At 60.6% G+C, this 22,528-nt stretch overlaps 1 protein-coding gene across 2 annotated transcripts in view; it reads left to right on the top strand.

The window, feature by feature from the left end:
* Nucleotides 1-22,216, top strand: part of CUEDC1 (CUE domain containing 1) — an 80,605-nt gene extending 58,389 nt beyond the window's left edge. Inside the window, exons 2-11 of one of the 2 annotated variants that reach the window (XM_062216734.1) lie at nucleotides 1,512-2,133; nucleotides 7,073-7,200; nucleotides 12,438-12,564; nucleotides 13,171-13,363; nucleotides 14,185-14,268; nucleotides 15,766-15,837; nucleotides 16,554-16,647; nucleotides 17,536-17,594; nucleotides 18,359-18,429; nucleotides 20,890-22,216. In XM_062216734.1, the coding sequence (XP_062072718.1) occupies nucleotides 1,798-2,133; nucleotides 7,073-7,200; nucleotides 12,438-12,564; nucleotides 13,171-13,363; nucleotides 14,185-14,268; nucleotides 15,766-15,837; nucleotides 16,554-16,647; nucleotides 17,536-17,594; nucleotides 18,359-18,426 (1,161 nt within the window). In that variant the 5' untranslated portion in view covers nucleotides 1,512-1,797 and the 3' untranslated portion in view covers nucleotides 18,427-18,429; nucleotides 20,890-22,216. Of the gene's footprint in view, nucleotides 1-1,511; nucleotides 2,134-7,072; nucleotides 7,201-12,437; nucleotides 12,565-13,170; nucleotides 13,364-14,184; nucleotides 14,269-15,765; nucleotides 15,838-16,553; nucleotides 16,648-17,535; nucleotides 17,595-18,358; nucleotides 18,430-20,886 lie in introns of both variants that reach the window. The other variant, XM_062216732.1, reaches the window with a different exon arrangement.
* Nucleotides 22,217-22,528: the final 312 nt, after the last annotated feature.

The following is a 22,528-nucleotide window of genomic DNA, read 5'->3' as shown; positions in this document are numbered from 1 at the left end:
GTTGTTGAGATGGTGACCCCAAGTGCTAGGTGACCCCAAGTGTTTGCACTTATTTTGTCAAACTGAAGAGCGTTCTTTGCTATGACTGTCTCTTAAAATACAGCTGCCACTCTCCTATCGGTGACTATTTTGTGACTGCACAAAATTAACTGTAAATTTGGCAGTAAGCATGAGAAAGTCAGAACTTGATGTTTTTTAGATACACTTGTTTGCACTAACAGACATGTAACCTTTTTTAAAGAAGGATTTATTTTTATTTATATGAAAGGCAAAGAGAAAGGGAGATCTACCCACTGGCTCATTCCTTAAATGGCCACAACTGCTGGGGCTGGGCCAGGCTGAAGTCAGGAGCCTGGAACTCCACCCTTGATCAAGTACTTGGGCCATCTCCCTCCAGTCTCCCAGGAGCATTAGCAAGGAGCTAGATTGGAAGCAGAGCAGCCAGGACATGAACTGGAACGCCACCAGCAGCGGCTTAACCTGCTGCCGCACAGTGCTGGCCCCAGATAAATGCTTGACAGTGACTTACCACCTGGTTCTGAGTGGGCTGTGTGGTTTGGTTTTCTGGGGGCAGATTAAGGGCCCTAATTGTAGCTGACTTTCCAGGGACACTGTTGGTGCTGGCGGCTGCTGCTGGGTTGCTTGGGGCAGGGGAACTGGCGTTGGTGGGAATGAGAACAAGACTTAAGCTGTATGTGATTTCTCAGGACAGCTTTGAGAAGAAACTTGTAGTTTTAATTTTTTTTTAAATATGGAAGGATGCTCAGTGTTTTATAAAAACAACTATGTGTCTGTTATAAATAAAATAGGTCAGCCTGATGCTGGGTGAGCCTCGAGTCACTCTGCCTCCCTATTGGTTGCTGCTTCTCAGCTCTGGGGACTGAGTTTTAGGGTGGGCAACATGCTTTGGGGGTGGGAACAGGGCCTCCCCAAGAAGCCTGGGGCTCTTTGTGGATAGACACGGTTTGCTCTCTCCAGCTAGAAGATTCTGGAGATGCTGGGGGAGCCCTTTTACTCAGCACAGCCACCTCAGTGATGCTCTGGGACTGTGATGTGGGGGCAGTGATGTGGGAAGATGAGGAAAGCCAGGACTGGATGGTGCCGGTGACCAGAGAGCTGGGACATCTGTCCAGATCCCCTCCTGGCCAATCAGGCCCTCAGGGGTCCTTGGCAGCATGCCCGGTGGGCTCAGGGGCCACAGGTCCTGAGTTCAGATCCCAGCTCCTCTACTTCATTTGTGGCTGTGCCTCGGTTTCTCCCATCTGCAAAATGGGTCTGCTAATACTGACCTCAGTGGGTTGCCACGGAGTGCTGGGATGGTCCCCGCCAGAGGAAGCCCTGGCTTGTGGAGCGCCGAGGTGCAAGTAAGGGACTGGGCTGCTCTGCCCTGTCGCAGCAGAGGGCAGTCCGTGGGTCTCCCCTAGGTGCATCGGGGGTCGCCCCTCCCTACCACATTCCTGGCGCACTCCTGTCTTGGCCTCCGCCCCTGACTTGGTCTCCCTTGGTTTCAGGTAGGACGGTCTCTGCAGCCTCGCACGATGGGCCCGCGGTGTGGATGACCAGCCCGGCGCAGGCCCGCATGCCGCCGCCCCGCCAGGACTGCACTGCGAGGGCCGCTCGGGGCCCCGCGCCCGTAACCTCCTGACCCGCAGCCCCGATCGCATCCAAGCTTGGCAAGCGAGGCGCAGGAGTGAGCCGCCCGAGTCCGCGGGGCACACAAGCGACCGCGGGCCCAGGGGCCCCGGGGGAAGGGGCCGCGCGGCCGCGGGAAACATTCTCCCCAAGCGGCTCGGCAAGATGACCAGCCTGTTCCGCCGGAGCAGCAGCGGCGGCGGCGGCGGCGGGGGTGGCGCGCGCGGCGGCGGGGGAGGCCCCGCAGCGGCCGCGGCCCCGCAGGAGCTCAACAACAGCCGGCCGGCCCGCCAGGTGCGCCGCCTCGAGTTCAACCAGGCCATGGACGACTTCAAGACCATGTTCCCCAACATGGACTACGACATCATCGAGTGCGTGCTGCGCGCTAACAGCGGCGCCGTGGATGCCACCATCGACCAGCTGCTGCAGATGAACCTGGAGGGCTGTGGCGGCGGCACGTGCGAAGACAGTTCCGACTCGGAGGACAGCATCCCCCCGGAGGTAGGCCACGGCCGGCCGAGAGCTCCCCTGGGCGGGGTCCCTCCCTCGGCTGGGTCCTCGCTCCCAGCGGCGCTCCTTGCCTTTGGAAAACATCTCTTGAGTCGGGGACTGTACTTATGAGCAGAAATCACACAGTCTCTACCAGTTGCTGAGCATCCACTCAGGGGCCATCAGAATCCAGGAGTTTTTTAAAAGTGCAGGGGCCAGGGCCTCACCCCAACAGCCTGCAGCCCAGTTCTAGGCCCAGAGGTCTTTGGTGTGCATTTTTCAAGAGTAGACTCCTGAACCATTGGAAGTGCACCTTGGCCAAAGGGCACAGTCCTCAGAGCCAGGCAGTGAGCGTCCAGAGCGGGGTGTCCTGGAGTGTGTGTGTGGGGGCTGCAGGCCTAGGGCCAGCTCCCCTGGAGCCTGGAAGCCAGGGCAGCCACAGCTCATAGGAGGGCTGAGAGCGGAGGCAGTGCTCCGTGGGTTAGGGAGGTGGCCGGGTGTCATTTGCCAGGATCTGGCCAGGCTGCCAAGGCCCCACCGTAGAGAAAAGGGCAGTGTCCCTACAGGACGGGGAGAACCCTGGAACGTACCAGCTACATCCAGCCGACCGTCGCGTGCTGGAGGCAGCAGCAAGCTGTGTCCACACGGTCCTGCTCCTGTGGTACCGGGGAAGTGGCTGCGGGAAAGGAGGCCGGCCCACTGGTGGCACTGCTCAGTCCTCCTCTGCCCCTTCCCAGAGGGCAGTGCGCACCTGGCACCCGGTCCCCCACAGGCTCTGGGGCGCATGGTACAGAGCCTGTGGGGCGCACACAGTCTGCCAGTGAGAGGTTGCCGCCGCCAGGGCCACCTGGACCAGGACCCTGCAATGGGATTCTCTGCACTCCACTGTCCTGACCGATCACACCAGGCGCCATTTTGAGTGACATCATGTGAAATGGATTCTCTCTCTCTCTTTAAAGCTGTCTATTTATCTGTATTATTTATTTGGAAGGCAGACACAGTGAAAGGCGCGCGCGCGCACACACACACACACACAGATCTTCCATCTGGTTCACTCCCCGGATATCTGCAACAGCCAGGGCTGGGCCTGACTGATGGGCGGGGCTGGGTCTAGGTTTCTCAGTCAGTGAGGATGAGTAAAGCTTCCACTTGAGTTTGTGAGGATTAGGAGAGATGATGGGGCAGGCACTGGCTAGTGGTTAAGATGTCTGCATCCTAAGTCTGAGTGCCTGGGGTCGAGTCTCAGCTCTGCTCTGGATTCCAGCTTCCTGTTAAGGTGTACCTGGGAGGCAGCAGGTGACGGGTCCCTGCCACCCATGTAGAAGACCTGGACTCAGCTCTCGAGTCCTAGCTTTGGCCTAGCCCAAGCCTGGCTGTTGCAGTCACCTGGGGAATGAACCAGAGCTTTCTGTCAGTGTCTTTCCCTAGGAGACCACTCCTGGCATCTGCCTTGATTAGCCTGAAGGGGGTGGGGGCAGGGAGGGTCGGCAGACTGAGCCAGAGAGAGAGTTGTCTGCAGCTCTGACCCCTCCTGTGGTGGGGTCTGTGCCCCCAGCCTGGCAGGGAGGACGACATTTCTGCCTTTGTCTGCAGCCCCCAGCCCCCACAGCCCTGCAGACCCCTACAGGGGCGCTCGGTGCACACTGCTCTTCTGGGTCCAGATGCAGCGCCTGCTCAGCGCCCTGCCTCCCCGGCTGTCTCCCCAGCCCCCACCCTGGAGCGCCGCCTGGGCCCAGAGACAGGCAGTCCTGAGCCAGCGGAAAGTGCTTCAGAAAATTTATGAGCAGCAGCTGGAATGACAATAACTGCTGACTAGAAAAAGCCCCCTCTCCGGGGCTGATGGATGGCAGGCTGGCCCGAGGGGTATCCTTGCCGCAGAGAAATAGCTCCTGTCAGATCCATGGCCCAGACCCTGCCCCCGGAGCACCTGGCAGGCATCCATCACCCACAGCGAGTTAAGCCAGGAGGCCACAGCCTCAAAAACTTCAGCACCTTTAGAGCCAGAAGAACCACCTCCCTGCTGGTGGGGGCGGGGGACAGAGGCAGGGGAGGCGGGACTGAGTGGGGGGCCACTCTCCATGGGACTCGGGATCTGCCTTCCTGGTGTTTGCCTGGCCAGCCGCCTGCCTCCTTAGCCCCTCCTCACTCCTCTCCTTGAGCCTCAGAAGGGCTGGTCTTGCAGCCCCAGGAGCTGCCCTGCCTCCTCTTGTGGCCCTGGGGGCCCGACTGCACAGCAGTGCTGGGAGGAAAACCTCCTTCTGGGGACAGCCCCAATGGAGCGCTCCTCTGCCTGTCACCATCTCGCGCAGACCAGCCTCCGTGTGAACAGGGTGGCCACCATGGCCCCGAGGCCCCAGCTTGGCACCATGCACCTCAGAGCAGAGGGCTGCAGAATGGGGCATGCATGGGGGCTAGTGCAGCAGCCACAAGTTCTCCGTGCACCAGGGGCTGCTGGGCCACTGTCCTGTTGCAGGCACCCAATTCCGCAGTGAACAGGAGCCAAGCCCAGTGCCCTCTCTTTTATTTCTTTACTTTTTAGAAAAGATTTGTTTACTTATTTGAAAGGCAGAGTGTGACAGAGAGAGAGAGAGAGAGGTCTTTCATCTGCTGGTTCACTCCCTAGATGGCTGCAACAGCCAGGGCAGGGCCAGGCCACAGCCAGGAGCCTCCAGCTGGGTCTTCCACTGGGACTCAAGCACCTGTACCATCACCCAGTGCCTCCCAGGGTGTGCATTAGCAGGAAGCTGGATGGGAAGTGGAGTAGCCAGGACTTGAACCCAGGCACTCTCATATGGGATGCGGGCATCCCAAGCCGGACTTATCTCTGAGCCAAACTCCCGCCCCACTTTTTTTCCCCCTTCTTGTGGAAATTCAGGGTAGGCAGAGCAGAGCAGTGGCCTGCAAAGCAGCTACATTCTTCTTTTCCTGCAGAAGCATCTGTTTAAATACTTTCCGCCTCAAAAGAAAACGTTGATGCATTCCAGGGCGGGAGGCCTCCTCGGGTCGGGCTGGCTGTGTGTATACAGAGCACCACTGTGGCTGTGTGTGTGTGTGCCTGTGCCTGTGCACGCATGCTTGCATGTGCACGCTCACCCGCCCTCCCACCATGGTGTCCCCGCAAGGCGCCATGTGCCAGGGCATGGCTGATCTCAGAGCAGACTTGGGCCAGCCAGTGCAGCCTGGCCCAGCCCATACTTGCACAGCCAGAAGCAGAGAGAGGCAGCTTCAGTGGTGACTTCTCCAAACTCACTTGGGATGGAATGTGGGACCTGGGGACCCTGGGCCGATTCACAGCATCTGAGCCTTTCCCGTGCTCTTTGGCCTGGACAGAGAAGAGAGGGGAGCAGGTGCCTAAGCTGTGGGCTGGTTGGGCTATGGCATGAGGGGTCTCCCAGTCAGTGGCTGCCTCTGGGGGAGGGTCCCGGTCAGGCTGTGTAGCAGGAACCGTAGCCTTGACCCCTCCTTGCCCCTCCTCTGGCTCCTGGATTCCAGGAGGGTCAGCAGGCCCCTGGGGACGCCCTAGCCTCCCTTCACCCTGAGGGTGTGGCCTGGGTGTGCAGGCTCCATGCCTGCAGGGGAGGCCTTGGCTGCAGCGACTGTGGTTCAAGGTGAAGACTCAGTTCTAAAGACAGTGTGGCTTCTGCGTATTACTTAGCCTGGGTCGGCTTCCTCATCTGTGAAATGGAAGTAATGATCCTTGCCCTTCCTCGCCAGGTTGTTTGAGGTTAAGATGAGATCATAGACATGCAAGTGCTTTGAGAGGGGATGAGCGATGTTCCCACCATAGAGTTGGCCAGGGATGGCAGAGAGCACAGACCCCTGAGCATGTGGCTTGGTGAAGTTCCTGAGTGACTCTGCTGCCGTACCAGAACCCAAGTCCAGAAGCAGCACTGGGGTCCGTGTCGAGGTGCAGCCGGCTAAGCCACCGCCTGCCACACCAGCATCTCATATGAGTCCTGGCTGCTCTGCTTCCCATCAGCTCCCTGCTATGGCCTGGGAAAGCAGCAGAAGACGGCCCAAGGGCTGGGGACCTCTGCTCCCGCGTGGGAGTCCCAGGCTCCTGGTTTCCTCCTGGCTCGGCTCCAAATGATGCAGTCATTTGGGGAGTGAACCAATGGATGGAAGACCTCTCTCTCTCTCTCTCTCTCTCTTCTTCTCTCATCCTCTCTCTCTCACACTCTTTCTCTCTCTCTCACTCTCTCTCTGCCTTTCAAATAAATAAATAAATATTTAAAAAAGGAAAGATAAGAAACAACATCAACAGACCTTAGAGCCCCAGGGCCCCTGGTCGTCCTCATGTGCCCCACAGAGTTCACACCACGCTGACTTCCAGTGTTAGTAAAATGGCGCAGTCCTGACACCATCCTAGGCTCTATCCCCCGCCACCATTGCTGGAAGCCAGGTGGCCACATGGCCCGACCACCAGTGTCACCCCCACCCCCATCCTAATGGGATTCGATGCTCCTACTTCCCTGCCCGTCCCCCGGCAAAGTTTTAAAAGGACTTGTTCCTGAACACGCGGTTCTCTGTCTCTCTGTCTCCTGATCTCTCTCTCTCTCCCTCTCTCTCTCTCTCTCACGCTCTCCTTCTCCCTCTTTTCCTTCTTCATCCTTTCCCTCCGGCCTGTCGGGTGTCCCCAGTAAACCCTTTCCCTTGCTCCAGTGTCTGGTGTGTTTTGTGGCGGCCTTACATCAAGCCCTGCGAGCTTGTCCTGCCTGTGTCAAGCGCGCTTCGATGGCTGCTGCTGCTGGTAACTTTGTTGTGGGGCCGTGTGAGTTCCCGTTTGTTGAGTGTGCTGGGGCTCCAGGGTCCGCAGCAGCGAATCCACTCCACTCCCTCAGCCCTGCACAGCTCCCTCGGCAAACAGCCTCACCGCGCTCGGTTTTGTCTGAATGCTACTGAAATGCGAGGCAGGGTTATTAATCTCTCTCTCCCATTGTCTCTGCTTTAGGTCTTGGAAAGGACGCTGGAACCCGATAGCTCGGATGAAGAACCGCCGCCTGTGTACTCTCCGCCGGCCTACCACATGCACATGTTCGACCCACCATACCCTCTGGCTCCCCCCACCCCGCCTCCCCGGTGAGAATCCCCCTCTCTAGGAGCCCAGAGCCTGGATTGTGTGTGGACACACCGGGAACCTTACCTGGACTCCACCTAGGGCAGCTTCGACCGCAGCAAAAGATGCTTCAGCTGGATAGCAGGGGTGACCTGCAAAATGTAAGGCTCGGAAGAGCAAACATTAGCTAAATGCCTACGTCAGGCCTGTGTCATGGGGCACACAGTTAGGGCTCACCCTCTGCTTTCCAGAAGCTTCTGATCGATGGAGGTGTCAGACTGGGCACGACAAATGAATGGAAAGGGTACTGACCCATCCCTTCCCAAGTCCACGGCAAACCTTACTAATGACTCACCATGCTCTGAGTTAAGAAGGAACTTCAGAATCCTCCTCAACACAGCACTCCCAGACAGTCATCAACAACTGATGGAGGGTGGTTTGCCATCTCTGGTATAGGGATGTTGTGGGATTTTTTTTTTTTTTTAATTTAAGGAGAAGAGAGCGAGAATACTCACATCCACTGGTTCATTCCTCGAATGTCTGCAATGGCCAAGGCCAAGCCTGGGCCAAAGCTGGGAGCTAAGAACTCAATCCAGGTCTCCCATGTAGGTGGTGGGGACCCAACCACTTGCACCATCACCTGCTTCCTCCCAAGGTTTGCATTAGCAGAAAGCTAGAATTGGGAGCTGGAGCCAGGAGCCTCCCCCAGGCACTGTGATGTGGGACAGGGATGTCTTAACCACTAGGCCTGGCACTCCTTCCCCGTGACGGGTATTTTTAAGCCCTGGGAGCACAACTGTTTGAGGAGGTCTGCTAGCTGGAGGCAGGACTGCAGGTCCCTGGAGACTTGTTCCAGCTTAGGAACTCTTCATTTGGAAGCTTAAGATGCAGTTGGTAGGCAGTAGTCCCACGGGTCTCTGGGGTTCTGGGCTCTATGTGTGGGGGGGAGTCCCTGCTGGAGCCCGGGTGTTTCCTTTTTCTCTAGAGCTGCTTTTTCTTAGACTCAGGCCTGAGGTGGCTGGGAGTGGGGGGGATAGGGAGCCCCTCCTGGGGATCTTGGGAGCCTCAGAATGAGCTGAAAATACCAGCTCCCATTTCCTAAGAACCCTTCCAGTGCCGATGGTGTCTTTCCCTGTGCCGCGACACTGGCCGCATCTCAGCTGTTGGGGGAGGCACTGCTGGGATCATCCCCATATTACAGATGGGCAGCTGAGCCTCTGAGAGGTTGAATGGCTTCCCCGGGGCTGAGAGCTGGGGTTCAAATCCAGGCCGTTCTGACTTCAAGGCTAATTACTCTTGGCTGCCATGTCCCTTCTACCTCCCCGGTGAGGGAAGTCTCTGTGGTTACAGCTGCAGGAGCTGAGAGCCCTAGAAAACCATGGGACGGGGCCAGCGTTTTGAGTCAGAGGCAGGAGCAGAGTGAGGGTTGTTATCACAGGGACACAGGTGCCAGGCTGTCGGGGTGGGGGGTCAGCATGCGACATGGTTGGGACCTGCAGCTTTGGGCAGGTCCCAGAGTCCAGGACTAAATGGTTTTCCTTTGACTTTTTTTTTTTTTTTTTAATTTATTGGAAAGGCATAGAGACACCGAGAGATGGTTTTTCCATCTACTGGTTTACTCCCCAAATGGCTGCCATAGCAGAGGCTGGGCTGGACCAAAGCCAGGAGCTGGGAACCCAGTCCAGGTCTCTCACAGGGGTGGCAGGGCCCCAACTACTTGAGCCATCATCTGTTCCTCCCAGGGTGCACAGTAGCAGGAAGCTGGATTGGAAGTGGAATTGTGGCCTTCTTCTTCCCCTCCTCCCCCTTGTCCTCCTCCTCCTCCTCCTCCTCCTCCTCCTCCTCTTCCTCCTCCTCCCTGTCGAGATCCTTTTGCAAAAAGTTCACTTTCTGTAGGGAGGTGGTTCTGCCTGTCTCTCAGCAGGTAAAACTGGAGGCTGCTAGAGAATCCCAGGGTCAGCCTGGCGTGGGTACTCTGACCCCCCCACCCTTCTCCCCTGCCCTGGGTGTTGAGCGTGCTGTGGCGGGTAGGACTAGGGAATAGGGGAGGTACAGCCCAGGGACGGGGGCTCCTCTGGGGGATAAAGTAACCTCAAGCACTAGACTAAGCCACGGAGGCCTCAGTCAGACCCTGTGGGCTTTGGACAAGTTACAGCCTGTGCCTGGGGTGTGGGGGTCTGGTGCAGGAGATGAGGGCCCTGCAGGGCGCCGCCACTCCCTTCGGCTGTCCAACTGCTGATTTGTTAGGTACTTCTGCTGTGTGTCCTTTGGCTCATTCCTTAACCTCTCTGAGCTTGGTCTGCCTCATCTGTGAAACGGAAATCCTCAGCACTGTTCTGGAGATTGACCGAGATGTTGAGTGTGGAGCGCTCACCGCTCCTTCCTGCCCTCCCTCCCGAAGCCGCAATGGCTGGCCTCGGGGGTTCAGTTCAGACTCCCTGGAGGCCAGAGCTCAGGAGAGGCACAGGGCCCATGCCCAGACGCGGCCTTCTGGGCCCAGCTCTAACCCCTGGGTCGCCTCTAGGCCTCCTTCAGTCTCTGCACCCGAGACATCCATTTCCAGGTTTATTGAGTCCCCTGCGATGAGCAGGTGCAGACAGAATACAGCACTGCCGTGTGCCTACAGCCCCCAAGGAGATCAGAGTCTTGGGGAGCCACAGACCCCGGGGGGCTGCCTAGATGAATGCTGTGCACCTGTGACTTGAGGCGGAGGCGTGTGTTAATCTTGTCTGAGTCAGCTTTTCGGGACTTTAACTGTGATTCCCGAGAGACGCTTCCTGGGAAGACAAAGGTCACACTCCGGGGGCTCCCCCCATTCAAGATCAGCCTGGCAGATGGACAGATGGCCCACACGATGGACGATGGATGGACGAGGAAGCAGGGAGGGAAACTGGGCAGGGCTCAGCTTAAGTAACCAACCCTGTTCAGAGAGCCACCTTCCAGGGCAAGCTCCGGGGACCCAAGACCTCCCACTGCCCCCCCCCCCCCGGTCACCGCCATAATTAAATCAAGTCTCCACAGTAATCCACCGCCCAATAGCATTAATCCATTGCCTGTTAACGTGAAGAATTTGGGGTTTATCACTGTGCGTGAATTTGGGGAGCCAAGTCCTGTTCAGTTCACAGCAGCTCTGGTAAAACCAGGAATAATGACAGGAGGGCCTCAAGGCAACGGAAACAGCAGGTGCCAAGGCCCCGGGGCAGGAAATGGGGGGGGGGGGCGGGGAGGGCCGGGGAGCAGCTCCTCCGGAGGCCGGCAGATCACTGAGGGGTCTGGGGACCCTCTGAGGAGCTTCCTTCTTAGACAGCCCGCAGGGAACTGCCGCAGGGGGGTTAGCAGGAGGGTGATGCCCCCTCCTGCCACCGCCAGTCACTGGGGGGGTGGTGCCTGAGGGCCTGTAGAGGGGGCAGAGCTGGGGAGCTGGGCGTCGCCCTGGGGGGCACAGAGAGGGAAGGTCCTGCCCCCGGGGTCAGACACCCTGGGACACGGCCTCTCCCTGTTTGGGCCTCAGTGTCCAGTCTTCACCGGCACTCCTGCCTGGTGGGCCTGTCTCGGAGGTCTGCCCTGGCCAGGTCTCACCCCAGTGGGACCTCTCGGCAGCCTCTGGCCCCCTCCTCAGCCGGCCCTCCTCGCCACTGCCTGCAAGACAGAGGCAACCCGTGGACCCCTGGGCACAGCCCGCCTGCTGTTTTTCCATTGAAATTACAGCCTTGGAAGTGTTTTATTTGCCTCTCAGCTCATTTCTGACATTCCTTCCCTACCACAATGGAGTTGCCTGGGCTGCCTGGGCTTGGGGCCCCCTGGCTTGTGCAGCTGTGGGCTGACCTCATCTCTGCCAGTGCCAGGGCAAAGGGCCCGCTCCCCCAAGCTCCCCCTCCCCCCAGGACCACAGGCCCAGCAGCGAGGGAAGCTCAGCTGACTCGGGCCTCCTCCACCTCAGCCCCTCCCCTCTCTCAGTAGCAGAGCGGCTGGGGAGCTCCAAGTGCAATGCTGGGGTTCCTGTCCTGGGTGAGCTGGGCATGACAGCAGCCCCCCCCCACACACACACACAGGAGGTGGCAGGGCCTTCTGGAAAGATCTAGCCCAGGACAGGCGTCCCAGGTTACTGTGCGTGCTCTGCTCTCACTCTGCCCTCAGCTGTCAGCGGGACAGGGCCAGGTTGCCGGGGTCACCTTGGCCCCAGCCTGCAGGGCCGAGCTTCCCCCCTGCACTTCGCAGCTGCTTGTGCTCTGCTGCCGCCCCCACCCTCCCTCGCGCCCCCATCCCCCCTGCCACCACCGCCCGAAATAGAAAAGGAAAGGAAGTTATTTCCATTGGCAGCAGCAGCAGCAGCAGCAGCAGCCCGGAAAAGCTCCCCTCCAGTGAGGGGGCGGGCGGGATTCCTGGAGCTGGAGACCAAATCAAAGCCAGGCCTGAGGCGAGCCAGTGAGCGCGAGGGAGAGAGAGTGGCCCGCAGCGCCCAGCTCCGGCTGCCTTCTCACTGTGTCACTTCCCTGATTCAGCAGAACACGTGTCCTGCGGTTGCCACGCCACAGGCTGCCGAGGAGCCGTGGGGAGCTCCTGGCAGGGCTCCAGGCTGCTTCCAGGCCCCGGCTGGCCAGCAGGGCAGGCCCCTGGGGGTCAGGAGCCCCTGTGCCTCTCCTCTCCGCCTCTCCTGCCCCCTGCCTACCTGCTGGCCTTGGCCTAGGTGCGGGCCTCCCACCACTCCCTTGCCTGGGTGCCCCTTGCAACGAGACCCCTACCCCACACCTCTTGGTTTCCTTTCTTTGAACACAGGCTCCCAGGCACCTGAGCAGGGGGGTGGCAGTTTCTGGGGTGAGGATGCTGAGTCTGGGGTCCCACTCAAGACCACCCTGCTGGCTATGGTTCAGCCAGAACTGGAGCCTGGCTCTGCTTTACCATCTCTGGAGGGGTCCTGGCCTCCCCCACAGCAAGCCCTTCTGCAGCAAGCCCATGTGCAGGCAGCCTGGGGGCGACTGCTCATTCATCTGAACCTGGCACTCAGCAGCTGGGAGCTCGCGCTGGGCCAGGTGGGAGGCACGCGAGTGGCTCAGCAATGCGCATGTACGCCGCGTGTGATTCCGCAGCGCCGACAGGGAGCCGCGAGCAGGGAGTCGGTTCTCTAGGCCCCTGGTCCTGGAGGCAGTGGGGGTCATAGGGCTCTCCAGGCCGGATCCAGCCTGTCTGAGGACCTGATGTGATGCGCCCGAGACCCGTGGTTGGGCCTGACGGCTCCCTCCTCACTGCACCCCCACCCTAGGACCGACGTGCTGGGCTCCGGACCCCCTTCGAGCCAGAGGCGCTATCGGAACTGGAACCCCCCGCTGCTGGGCAGCCTCCCCGATGACTTCCTCCGCATCCTGCCCCAGCAGCTGGACAGCAGGCAGGTACTGGGCTGCCCCGCCGTCCTCTCCCACCTGCCTGTCCAGCATCTCTTTCGCCCACGCAGTTTGTGCCGGCCAAGCTTACTTCCTGATGCTTAAGCCCAGGCTGCTGCCTCACTTCCTGTCCAGGCCTGAAGGTGTCCTGTTCTACCCAAGGAAGGTGACAGCTGGAGGAGATTTGGGCCGCAGCCAGGCCTCAAGCTGGAGGGAGGGGGCCTGGGCAGCCAGTGACGGAGGGCCAGAGGGCCTTCTCCCCAGCTCACTGGCACAGGCCAAGGCTTCCCCCGCGGGAGGGGGGCTCACTGGGAGGCGGCTGCTGCCGGGAGAGTTTGGGGGTCCACGTGGAGGCTGGTGAGCAGTTTGCGGGTCTCTTCAGGACCATTCTGGCTGTACCGAAGGGAAGCAGTGATCTAGGGTGGAGAGAGAGGGGCATCGCTGCTCAGCCCCTGGCCCTACCCCAGCAGAGAGGGCTCTGACCTGTTACAGTGAGGCTGTTAGGAGGGGTGGGCTGGGGTGGGCTGGGGGAGCCCAGGCAGGGCATGCGTGCAGCTAGGGGTGCAACACCTGCTCTCGTGAGGAGGCCCCCACCACGCTCACTCCTCTCCTCAGGGGAACCCCGCCGGCCCCAAGCCTGTGAGTGGAGAGGGAGGCCCGGCTCCTGCGCCTGGGCTCGACCCCCGGGACCAGGAGAGCCGCTGGAAGCAGTACCTGGAGGACGAGAGGATCGCACTCTTCCTGCAGAACGAGGAGTTCATGAAGGAGCTGCAGCGCAACCGTGACTTCCTCCTCGCCCTGGAGAGAGGTGGGCACCGCATGGGGGCGCCCCAGCCGCCTCTCCCTGCCCAGGGCTGAGAAGGGGACATGATGCTGGCTCCGGAGAGCGAGCGCTGAGCAGCAGGCTGGGTGCCAGGTGTTGTCTGTCCTGCTCGGCATGGCCCCTGCCAGGTTGTCCTTGGGGCAGCCCCAGAATCCTGCCAGCGGGGAGCTGGGGCACCTGCAGCCACTGCTTCTCCCTCCCCTGCAGGGTTTGCCCTCTTAGGTCCTCTCCTCCCCCTGCACACCTGCTCCGTGCCTGGCTTTGGGGGGTGGGCGACAGGGATGAGGGGGCTCAGTCCTTCCTCACAAACCAGAGCCCTGGGAATAGGGCGAGGGGCCTGTGGGTGCTGGGCTGCTGAGGCCGCCTGTGTGGACATCGGAGCAGGACACTGGTCTTGTGCTTGCGTGGGAGATGCTGAGGCTTGGCCACCTCTTCCCTTCAGGGCGGGAGTGTGGCGTGTGTGTGTGTGTGTGTGATGTATGTCAGTGCAGGAAGAAGGCTGGGCTGAGAGCGAGGAGGCCCCGGGCTGGCCCCAGCTCTGCAGCACAGGTGCTGGAGGTCTCAGGTGTTGCACTTGAGGGTTGGACGCTGCAGCCTCCCAGGCCTTTCTCGTGCTGACCTTTAACCTTCCAGAGCGCTGTCCCTGGCAGGCCGAAGTTTCCGTGCTGTCGTCCGGTCTTTGAGAGCTGGTAGACCTGAGTGCACCGTGTGTGAGGCCTAACCCCCCTTTCCCTCTACCCCACGCATCTCAGCCCCCTGCCGGCCCGGGAGCCCCCTCCCCTGATGGGAATGTGGTCCTTTTCCAGATCGATTGAAATATGAGTCCCAGAGATCCAAATCTAGCAGTGTGGCTGCGGGAGGCGACTTTGGCTTTCCCTCTTCTGTCCCAGGTAAACTTGCCTACCCTCAGAGGACCTGGGGACACAGGGGCTCACACCCGACTCTTCTTCACACAGTCGCGGTTTACGGGGTAGGGTGAGGACACAAATGAGGCTGGGGTCCTGGGCCCCTAAGCAGGGGAGTCTGGGGCAGGGGTCCACTGAGCATCCAGGGTTCTCACCAGCCCAGAAGCTGCGGGGACTTGGGTGCCCACAGTACAATCCACAGGCTGTGCCCAGAGCATGGCTGCAAGGGGACACGCTGCACGCGTGCTGGGGCGTGGGGGTGGGAAGCACTCAGAGACTCACGGGGCTCGCTTTCTGCCCTGGGGGAGCTTATGCTGGAGCCCACCAGCAAAGCTGAACACAGGCGCCTGCGATGCCTGCAACAGCATGGAGAGAGGGAGGGCAGGGTTAGTCTGGGCAGGGCTCATTCGTTCATTCGTTCATTTATCAAAGAGCTGGGGAGCATCTGTGAGGTGCGGGTCCTGCCCTAGGTGCCAGGGGAAGGGGCATTTCAAGCTTCATGCACAAAGGTTGTGAGAAGCAAGAATTGCCTGAAAAGAGGGCTGGGCTCCTTGGCTCAGGGGCCCTCATTGCAGGAGGAAGGGGTGGGCCATGCTGCCATTGGGGTGCACGGACCGGAGGGGCCTGGGGTACACTCGGCAGGTGGCACAGGGAAGCTGGTCAGTCAGTGCCCACCTCAGAGAGAGGCTCAGCAGCTTTTGCCTGGGACAGTCCTTACGTGGTATGGTGAGTGGGGGAGACAGAAGGGTGGGGACCTCGGTGGATCCCAGCTCCGAGAGAGAAAACCCTGGGGAGCTGATCTAAAGCAGCAGACTGGAGGCTTAGGCCCAGCAGAGGCGCATCTGGGAGTTTTAATGGGAGCCCCTTATCCTTGATCCCGAATTAACTCGGGGGGTCGGGCTGCTGAGATGGATCCCAGTGACTCAGCAGGGACTTAGCAGGCAAGGTGACTTGGGCTTAGCCAGGCTGCAAGGGGCAGAGCAGTGAGTTAGGAGGGCAGAGACAAACCCCAGCGGGCGAGGGACAGAGAAACCCTGAGCAAGCCAGGGCGACCCTGGCTGGAGCCTGGGCCCTGACTCTTGGCCAGGCCCCTTCTGGTTCCTACTCCTTGTCTGTGTGTGGAGGGAGTGATGCAGGGGCTGGCCCTGGAAGGGAGGAGCCAGCCGCCCTGACCCGCTCTGCCCCTGCCGCCCGCCAGGATGCCCAGGTGTAGGGAAGCCCCGGCGTAGCTCCTGGTGACCTCCACGGTGTAAATGCTCGCCTCATGGCCAACGCAAGCGCTCAGCCTGACTACGCCGGCGGCCACGGCATGCCTTTGTGTGCCGCATGCCTGGCACCAGAGCCCACAGGGAACCCGGAGCTCTCCTCGTTGTGGACTCCCAGCCAGGGAAGGGCCTTCCTGGATGGAAGGATGGGGCCGGGACAGCCCCGACCCTCCTCCCCCTGAAGACCCCAGCCCTTAGTCAGTGTCTCTGCCTTCAGGAAACAGTGACGCCAACCCCGCCGTGTCCGAAGATGCCTTATTCAGGGACAAGTTGAAACACATGGGAAAATGTGAGTCCAGCCCGTGGCCCCGCCTGTCCCAGTGCTGCCCCCAATTTTTAACACAGACGGCCCGAAAGGAGGGAGGGAGCCACCCCCAATTTTTAACATGGCTGACTCCTGATGAACCCAAGTGACATTTTAATCACAGGCTGGCTCCCTTGGCCTTCCTGCCTCACTTCCGTGTTCAGCTGAGTCTGGATACAAATTAAGTTTTAAATCCTCTCCAGCCAGCTGTCTGCAAGGAAATCATGTACCATGCATCCTCTGGCCCCAGGGGTCAGCGTTCATGCTTGCTGTGGCCTGGCCGGGCCTGCCCAAGCTCACTTTCTATGGGGCCCCAGGGACCTCTTGCTACCAAGCCCTGCCAGCCCAGAGCACCCCCTCCCGGGGGGGGGGGGGACAGGGCTGTCATTCGCCCTTTCCCTCTGCTTCAGGGAAAATCTCGGATTAGTCCTGGAAATCCCAGCACCAGCTCTGGAGGCAGCTGGGGGAGGGGCCATGGCCTGCGGCAGCTGGGGAAGGAATACCCGGATCCTGGGCTGCCGGCTGGCCTCGGCCCGGGCTCACTGTGGCCTCTGCTGCCCCTGCAGGCCGACCTAGCCAGTAGCTGTACTCCAGAGGCCGCCCCCTCCTCTGCCATCCTTGTCACCTCCCCCTCCCTCCGAGGGAGGCCATCTGGCGCTCCGGCTGCCCAGCGAGGGGCTCACAGGTCTCTCTTTCCCCAGCCACCCGCAGGAAGCTGTTTGAGCTTGCCCGGGCCTTCTCTGAGAAGACCAAGATGAGGAAGTCAAAGAGGAAACACTTGTTGAAGCATCATTCGTATCCTTTCCTCCTGGCACTGGCCTGGGGTAGGGCACGTCCGGCTGCACTCCCGAGGCTGGGCCTCCTCCAGTGGGGGACCCGACTCCGTGGCCTCCCTATCCCCTGAGCCAGGCTGCCAGCTCGTGCCTGTCTCCCAGTGCCAGTCTGCAGCACCAGCAGCTCCTGTCTTCCTTCTGCAAGAAAAATGGCTTCTTCACCATCTGCAAACCTTCTCCTGATTTGTTTTTTTTTTTTTTTTTTACAGATTTATTTATTTATTTGAAAGTCAGTGTTACACAGAGAAGGAGAAGCAGAGAGAGAGGGAGAGAGAGGTCTTTCATCTGCTGGTTCATTCCCCAGATGGCTGCAACAGCTAGAGCTGAGCTGATCCAAAGCCAGGGGCTAAAAGCTTCTTCCGGGTCTCTCATGTGAATGCAGGGGCCCAAGGACTTGGGCCATCTTCCACTGCTTTCCCAGGCCATAGCAGAGAGCTGGATCAGAAGTGGAGCAGCCGGGACTTGAACCAGCGCCCCTTTACCCGCTATGCCACAGCGCCGGCCCCTCCTGATTTCTGTATCTATGCTGCCCCACGATGCTCCTGCCTCCCTACTCTCTGCAAGCAGCAAGAAGGGCTGCCACACTTTCACTCAGACGCCCAGCCCACGTGTCAGACAGGGCCCAGGGCAGTGGGAGCCCGCAGCCAAAGGGCAACGGGGAGAAAGGTGCTTCTCAGTCCCCAGAGATGGGGCTCGGTGACCCCAAGGAAGGGCACCCGGGGCCTGGTATTGGGGGTCAGGTGGGTGTGGTGGGAGCCTCCTGAGCTTGCAGGGGTGGGACTGAGTGGGCCACAGCAGTGGGCCCCCCACCCCCCAACTCTCGGGACAATTTTCCTGAGCAGCTCTGCAGGCTGGGGGCTGCGGCGTCAACGGCCAACCTCCTGGACGACGTGGAGGGCCACTGCTGTGGTGAGGCTGGCCAGGAATCTTCAGCCCTGGTTTGCCTGTGATTGGGGCACCTCTGAAAGGGGGTGCCGGGTGTTGCATGGGTGGACCCAACCTGACTGGAAGGGAGCACCCAGCCCAGGGGTTGGTGCAAGGACCGGTGTGGACTCCCCCTTCCTGTTGGCCCTGGAATGGTGCCCCGGCCCCCCCTCCACCTCAGTCACTGCATGCAGCACATGGTGCGAGGGTGTTTCTGGCGAATGGTCTCTCCAGCATGAGGGCAGACAGGGCTGCCAGTGCAGAGGGGCCTCAATTTGAGAACCTAGCACTGGGCAGCTCCAGTCTGTGGGCCCAGAGGCCTCTCAGTGTCTACCCATCCCCCTCCGAAGGGCGTGCAGGCCAGAAGACCCTGCCTCAGGCCCTACCAGGTGAGCCCTGACCCTCATGCCACAAAGCAATAGGGTGCTTTGACGTCCAGAAGCAAGGACCAGAAGGGCCTGGGATGTCATCTGGAGAGTCCGATCTCCCCATCCCATTTTACAGAGGAAAACTGAGGCCCTCAGAGCTCAGGAGCTGGACCAGCACCTAGGAGTCCCGCCCTGCCCCCCCCCCCCCCCCCCCCCGCGTCGCCGCCTCCACCCCCACCATGTCCTGCTGCCTCTCACCAGACCTCGACACCGCCCACTTGGGGATCAGCATGAGTCCCATCAAACAGAGGGGGTGGAGAGTCGGGCCAGCTCTCCGGGGTCTGGGGGACATGCCCGGGGAACCACTCCTCTGCTTTTCAGAGGAAGACTTCCGGGGGAGGAGGCAGGAGGCGCCCAAGGTGGAGGAGCTCTTAAGAGAAGCACAGTAAGAGGTAAGGCCTGCAGCTGGGGCTGCCATACCCGGACCCGTACCCTGGCTGTCTTCCCCAGGGGGCTGGATGGAGGTGCTGGGCTCAGGCGGCAGGGCAGCGCAGGCCCCAGGCCTCTGCACTGGTGTTTGTGGCCCAGAACATGGGAACTACTCATTTGCATCTCTCTAATTTGATTATTTATTCAGTTGACACCCGTCCATGCCAAACGCTGGGAACAGGGAAACAATGAGCTTTTGACCTTGGAGAGTTTACAGCCCAGCTGAGAAGGCAGCCCGGGACACACGCAGCCCACAGAGAGAGGAAAGCTGAGGTGGCGTCAGCCCAGCTGTGCACACAGGGCTCTTGCCAGCCCCTGCGGGGGGCGGGTGGTCTGGGGTCTGCCACAACCCAGAAGGAAAAGGCCCCCAGGAGGCAGCTGTGTATCCGGCAGGGGCCCTGCCTGCCCAGCAGGCTGCTCTTTCCCCTGCAGCCCAGGGCAAGCCCTGGGGCAGAAACAGTGAGTGTCCTTATCTCCTCCAGGCCCTCCCGCTGTGGCCTCCTCATACCCCTGCTGTCCTGGTCCCAGAAGGCAGCATCACCGAGGCTGGCCTACCTTTCTTTTATGGAAGCGTCCCATATTTATTTGTTTGATTTATTTGAAAGGCAGATTAAGAGAAGGATCTCCCATTTGCTTGTTCACTCCCCAAATGCCCACAGTAGCCGGGATTGAACCAGGCCAAAACCAGGAACCACAAACTCAAGCCTGGGACTCCCATATAGATGACAGGGACCCAAGTCCTTGAGCCGTCACTGGCTGCCTTCCAGCGTGCACATTAGCCGGCAGCTGGAACTGGGACCCGAGCCAGGACTCGGACCCGGGCACTCCGACGTGGGATGTGGGTTTCCCACACAGTATTAGGCTGCACAAGCAGGAACGGCCCTGCTTGAGTCTGTGAGGAAGGACTGGCCACAGTCCACACTGCTGTGGTAGAGGCGACACAGAGCAGGGAGTGAGCACACAGGGGCGCCCCGCCTCTGCTTGGGCAGCTGGCGTCGCATCCCCACTGGCTGACTCCCTACCCCTCCCTCCCTGGGGCTCCCAGCCCTTCCCATGGTCCCAGGCTTTCTGCAGCCCTGCCTCCCACATCTCCTGAGTGCACAAGGCCAGCCGGCCACTCTTTCTTCCCCCTGTGCTCCAGGGAAGATGGGTCGTGTCCACAGGCACCCCCAAATTGGAGCCTTGCTTATCACTTCCCTCCTGAGACTCCCACCTTTTCCCTTTCCAGCTCCCTCCTCCTCCTCCCCCCTGTCTTAAAAAGCCAGGTGTCCTCCACACCTACCTGCAAGGCGCGGCATCCAACAGCTGGCTGTCTTCCCCATGCGGTGCCCTGTGCTCTCCTGAAACGCCCTCCCTCGCTGGAACCCTGCTTCTCCTTCCTCCCGCTCCCTGTTGCTCTGCCCTTGACCCCCTCCCAAGTCCTTTCACTCCCCACTCCCTGGCAGTACCCTCACCTTCTTTCACAGCCTCAGCACTGCTTCTGTGCAGCTGGCTCTGGGATCGGAATCTGCAGTGCAGTCAGTCCCCCAGGGCCGTCCCTGAACCCTGGCTGGCAGCTGCCCGAGAGCCAGCCTTGCCTCCTGACTCCGTGTGTCATTCCCACTGCACCCGGATAGATTCCTCACCTGGGTCACAGCCCTAGTCTCTCACCTGTCCCTCTCTGTTCACCCCATCACCAAACCCCAGATCTCTACTTTAGCTATAGCTACAAAATGTATTGTCACTTTATTAGAAAGAGAGAGATGTTCCATCCACTGGGTTTCTCCCCATATGGCCTGCAACAGCTAGGGCTGGGCCAGGCTGAAGCCAGGAGCCTGAAACTCCATCCAGGTCTACCACACGAGTGGCAGGGACCTAAATACTTGAGCCATCACCTGCTGCTTTCCAGGGTGTGCATTAGCAGGATGCTGGATCAGAAGTGGAGGAGCTGGTGCTCAAACCAGGCGCTCCAATATCGGGTTGCAGTTGGCCCAAGCAGTGTCTTAACCCCTGAGCCTGTCCTGCCCTTTGAATGGGTCATCTGAGTCAAGTCTTAGGACTTGACTTGAACTTCAGCCTGGTGTCTGGAGTTCATGGAGTTCTGGCCCCAGTTTACCCCTCTACCCTTTCAGGTCCCCTTGGGCCAGCTCATCAGAGCTGTGAGCACATCACAGAACAGGCCAGGCTCTTCCAGCTCTGATCTCTGCCCACACAGATGCTCAGCACCACCCCAGCTCACCCCCTCGCCCCATCTTCAGCTGCCAGAGTCCCTAGAGGTGTAGCGAGTGGGAAGTTTCTAGAAGTGGGGAGATGGGGAAGATGACCCCAGGCTGATCCAGGGAAAGGAGCGCTCCTGGTCTTGACAGCTTCTGCCCCAGGAAAGACCAGTGGGCTCCTTGGAAAAAACGCTCCCCCATCTCATTTTCCCTATCACATGCCAGCAGCTCCTCGCCAAAGGTGATCTGACCCTGTCGGGGCACCCAGCTGAACGGCCCGGCTGCAGCCGGACAGATGGTGCTCGCCTCCTGAGGCCCTCCGGCACAGTTCAGCCCAGCCACTGCCACTTCCCACTGGACTCGGACGCCGGAGTTGCCATCCTGTGATTGGAGGAAGGACCTGAGGCCCCCGGGGGCAGCAGCCATTCACAGCCCCTTTTGTAGCCAGGCTTTTCTATGGGGGATGAGTAAAAATGGAGGAACCACCCCTTCTTGAGGGGGAAAAAAAAAAAGGCCCAGGACGCAGACCCAGGTTGGAGTATGGGCAAGAGCAGGATGGCTCTCTGGCCGGAAGCTGGAGATCCTGCAGCCCTCCCTTGCCCACCTCTCTGGGGCTCAGCCTCTGCCTGGCCTCCTGCCCACCCACACTCCCAACTACTTTCCAGGGCCTCCTGCAGCTCGGGCTGCCCGGCACCGGCCACACAGAGAGGCGAGGTGCCCGCTGCCTGCCCTGCCCAGTTAATCGTGCAGCACCCCTGGCCCAGCAGGGATGGGGAGGGTGTGGCCCCCCTCCTCCCCGGAGCTGGAGGACTCTGGCTAGGCGGGGTTTTTGGGTTGGCAGGAGACTGAGACGGTTCTGGAGCCACCCTGCTGTGGGTGTTCACAGGGTCAGACGCCCTGGCTACCCGGTGGCAGGTTCTGGAGTGACCCCGTCGAAAGGCGCAGGGCTGCAGAGCAAGGGGAAGGGGCCCCTGGGTGGGAGACCCTAGGGCAGCAGGGCCTGCCTGGGGCTCATGGAAGAGCAAGGTCGGCTTAGAAGAAGTCCGACTCCACGAACGCCCACCGGCACTGGCAGAGAGGCCGCCGCTGCGTCCCCTGCCCCTCCCTCGACCTGGGAACACGCTGACCTTTCCCGCGAGCCGGGACGCCGGGGCAAGCGTGGGACGCTGGGCTTGGAATCCGAATGTTGGAGGGGCCCGGGTGGCCGCAGGTGGCCTCGAGATGAGCGGGCGTGGTGGTGGTTGGAGGACGACCGCGCCAGTTCCGCGTTCCGCCCGCCCCCGCCCGGGCACCTCGCTCCCCGAGCCCGGCGCGGCGCGTGACCAAGTTTGGAAGCGAGTGGCCCCTGCGATGGCGAGGACCGGGCCGCCCGCCCTCCGCGGTCCCCGCAGCCGCGCCTTTGGGCCTGGCTCCCCCGGAGCAGGAGGGGGGCTCCAGGCGCCCCGCGGGGAAGCCCCAGCCCCGCGTCTGTGTGTGTTGCTTTGTTTTTTCCTCTGATGTGTGGTTTTTTCTTGGAGCTGTTTCCTAGGAATCCCTGTAATAAAGACTTGGTGTTCTCTCCGGCGCTGTGATGTGGCCGGCGGCGTGGGCGAGAGCCGGGAGCCCTCCCTCCCTCCTCCTTCCCGCCCGGGGCACGGTTTGGGCCCTGGAGGCCGGTCCCGGGGCCACCTGCTCGATCGCCCGCGTTAACCCCGCCCAGCTTTCTCCCACTGCACTGCCTAGGTGACGCCTGCTGTCCGCGCTGCAAGCTTGCGGTTGCGGACCTGCGGGCTTTGTGTGGCGCTGTCGCCTTCCTGTGAGCCAGCGGCTTACTTTTCCCGGGCAAATGGGCGTAGGAACCACTGCCGGGGAACAGAGCCTGTTGCGA

Source organism: Lepus europaeus, chromosome 18, assembly GCF_033115175.1.
Source record: "Lepus europaeus isolate LE1 chromosome 18, mLepTim1.pri, whole genome shotgun sequence".
Taxonomy (NCBI): domain Eukaryota; kingdom Metazoa; phylum Chordata; class Mammalia; order Lagomorpha; family Leporidae; genus Lepus; species Lepus europaeus.
The sequence above is the reverse complement of the archived record's forward strand: the minus strand, read 5'-3'. Positions and strand labels throughout refer to the sequence as shown.